This window comes from Phascolarctos cinereus, unplaced genomic scaffold, assembly GCF_003287225.1.
Source record: "Phascolarctos cinereus isolate Bilbo 61053 unplaced genomic scaffold, phaCin_HiC Scaffold_1;HRSCAF=81, whole genome shotgun sequence".
NCBI lineage: Eukaryota > Metazoa > Chordata > Mammalia > Diprotodontia > Phascolarctidae > Phascolarctos > Phascolarctos cinereus.
Genome location: NW_027555514.1, coordinates 99,230,266 through 99,232,945, shown reverse-complemented (window position 1 = coordinate 99,232,945; position 2,680 = coordinate 99,230,266). Strand labels below are relative to the sequence as shown.

Genomic DNA, 2,680 nt, shown 5'->3' with positions numbered 1-2,680 from the left:
TGTTCAATCATCTTGGCAATATCCCCTTAAAGTGGTAATCTGTCTCTGCTTGAATTCTCAAAGCAGCTGACTTATTACCTCATGGGAACCTCATTTCATTTAGTCTCAGTAGCACCCTTTTCAAAGCATCAGCAAGTTATGCAGTAATGCAAATGAGAAAATATATTTCTTTTAAAAGCTTTTCCCATGCTTCATTTTTCCATAACTGAATAGTTCTTGTTATTTTTTTCCCTCTCCCTGCAGATTACCCTTTCAATGTAATGGAAACAAATAACCAGACGTGGGTGAATGAATTTATTCTCCTGGGGCTATCTAGTGACTGGGGTACGCAGGTCTTGCTCTTTGTCCTGTTTCTGTCCATGTACCTCTTGACTCTGTTGGGAAACTTTCTCATAATCCTCCTAATTAGGCTGGACACTCACCTCCACACCCCCATGTACTTCTTCCTTACCAACCTCTCCCTTGTTGATGTTTCTTATGCTACCAGCATTGTACCTCAGCTGTTAACCCACTTCTTGCAAGAACAGAAATTAATTCCATATGTGAGTTGTGCAGTACAATTATATTTCTCTCTAGCCATGGGTGGGACTGAGTTTGTGTTGCTGGCAGTAATGTCTTATGACCGCTATGTGGCAGTGTGTCACCCCCTGCACTACTCAGCCATCATGCATGGAGGGTTATGTGCCAGGCTGATGGCTGCCTCTTGGATTGGTGGTTCCCTTAACTCTGTCATGCATACAGTTTTTACCTTCCAGTTGCCTATGTGCACAAAAAATGTCATTCACCATATAGCATGTGAAATTTTAGCCTTGGTTAGGCTTGCCTGTGTGGATACTTCCTCCAATGAAGTTGCAATTACTGTCTCCAGCATTATCCTGCTCATGACCCCATTCTGCCTTGTTCTGCTATCCTATATCCAGATCATCACCACTATTCTGAAGATCCAGTCAACAGAGGGAAGGAAGAAAGCATTTCGTACCTGTGCCTCTCACCTGACAGTGGTAGCTTTGTGCTATGGAATGGCGATCTTCATTTACATTCAGCCTCATTCAAGCCCCAATATTCTTCAGGAGAAGATGATCACACTGTTCTATGCCCTTTTAACACCAATGTTGAATCCTACGATTTATAGTCTTAGGAATAAGGAGGTAAAGGGGGCCTGGCAGAAATTTCTAGGACAATTTTCTGAATTAAAGTCAAAGCTGGCATCCTCATGAGTCACTCAGAGACAGCTGGGTCTCTGTCCTCCTACCCAGACTTAACTGTAAAAAAGTACTCCCCACATCACTGTCTTCTTTTTTTTTTGAGATATGGGAAAACACTGACTGGGTGTTTTTTAGATAGGAAGTGTCTGTATCCCAAAGCAATCATAAAAAAGGGGAAAGAACTCACATGTATAAAAATATTTATAGCAGCTTAATTTTGTGGTGGCAAAGAAATAGAAATTGAGGGGATGCCCTTCATTTGGGGAATGGCTGAATAAGTTGTGGTATATGAATGTAATGGAATACTATTGTTCTATAAGAAATGATGGGTTACAGCTAGGTGGCACAGTGGATAGAGCACCAGCCCTGGAGTCGAGAGAGACTAAGTTCAAATCTGGCCTCAGACACACAATACTCACTAGCTGTATAACTCTGGGCAAGTCACTTAACTCCAATTGCCTCATACAAACAAACAAACAGACAAAAATACAGAATGATGAGCAGGTGGATTTCAGAAAAAAAAAACCTAGGAAAACTTACATGAACTGATGCTGCGTGAAGTGAGCAGAACCAGCAAAACATTGTACACAGTAATGGCAACATTGTGTGATGATCAACTTTGATAGACCTGGCTCTTCGCAGCAATACAGTGATCTAAGACAATTCCAAAAGACCCATGATGGAAAATGCCATCCACATCAGAGAAAGAACAATAGAGTCTAAAAGCAGATGGAAGCCTACTATTTTCATGTTTTTTGTTTTTGTTTGTTTTTTTTCTTTCTCTTGGTTTTTCCCTTTTGTTCTCATACTTCTTTCATAACATGAATAGTGTGGAAATATGTATAACATGATTGTATATGCATAACCTGTATCAGATTGCTTGCCACCTTGGGGAGGTGGGGAAGGAAGGGAGGAAGAGAGAAAAATTTAGAACTGAAAATATTACAAAAATGAATGTTGAAAACTATCTTTACATGTATTTGGAAAAAAATAAAATACTATTAAGTGCAAAAAAACTTACCATGTGCCAGTCATTTTGCTAAGTACTGAGGAATCAAAGAAAAAAAATTGATGGTATGCCTTCAAGGAGCTTACATTCCAATGCAGCAGATAACATGTACATAAATAGATATATTCTGCTCTAGATACATTCAAAGTACATACATGGTAACTTTAGAGGGGATCACTGGCATCTGCAGGTCCTAGGAAAGGCCCAGTGAAGAAAGTGAAATTTGAGCTAAGTGTTGAAGGAAGCCAGGTTTTCTAAACACAGGTCAGGAAGAATAATATTCTAGGCATGTAGGACAAGTCTAACCACTGTGGCTTTTTCTGCTTAGCTTCTGCTGTAGATGCAGCATTCACAGCTCAGAAAAACTCATAGCCCCAGGCTATTTTAGTTCTTTTGAGATTCATGCCCCTAGGCATGTGCCAGCCAGCTAACTAGAAAAACCCTAAGCATATCTTTTGAGCTATTC

The 2,680-nt window shown here is 40.0% G+C and overlaps 1 protein-coding gene across 1 annotated transcript; it reads left to right on the top strand.

Moving 5' to 3' along the window:
- The first annotated feature begins 260 nt into the window (after positions 1–260).
- Positions 261–1,938, top strand: LOC110216338 (olfactory receptor-like protein OLF3). The gene has a single exon (XM_020998142.2). It carries the CDS (start codon positions 261–263, stop codon positions 1,215–1,217), a length of 957 nt encoding a protein of 318 aa, XP_020853801.1. The 3' UTR covers positions 1,218–1,938.
- Positions 1,939–2,680: the final 742 nt, after the last annotated feature.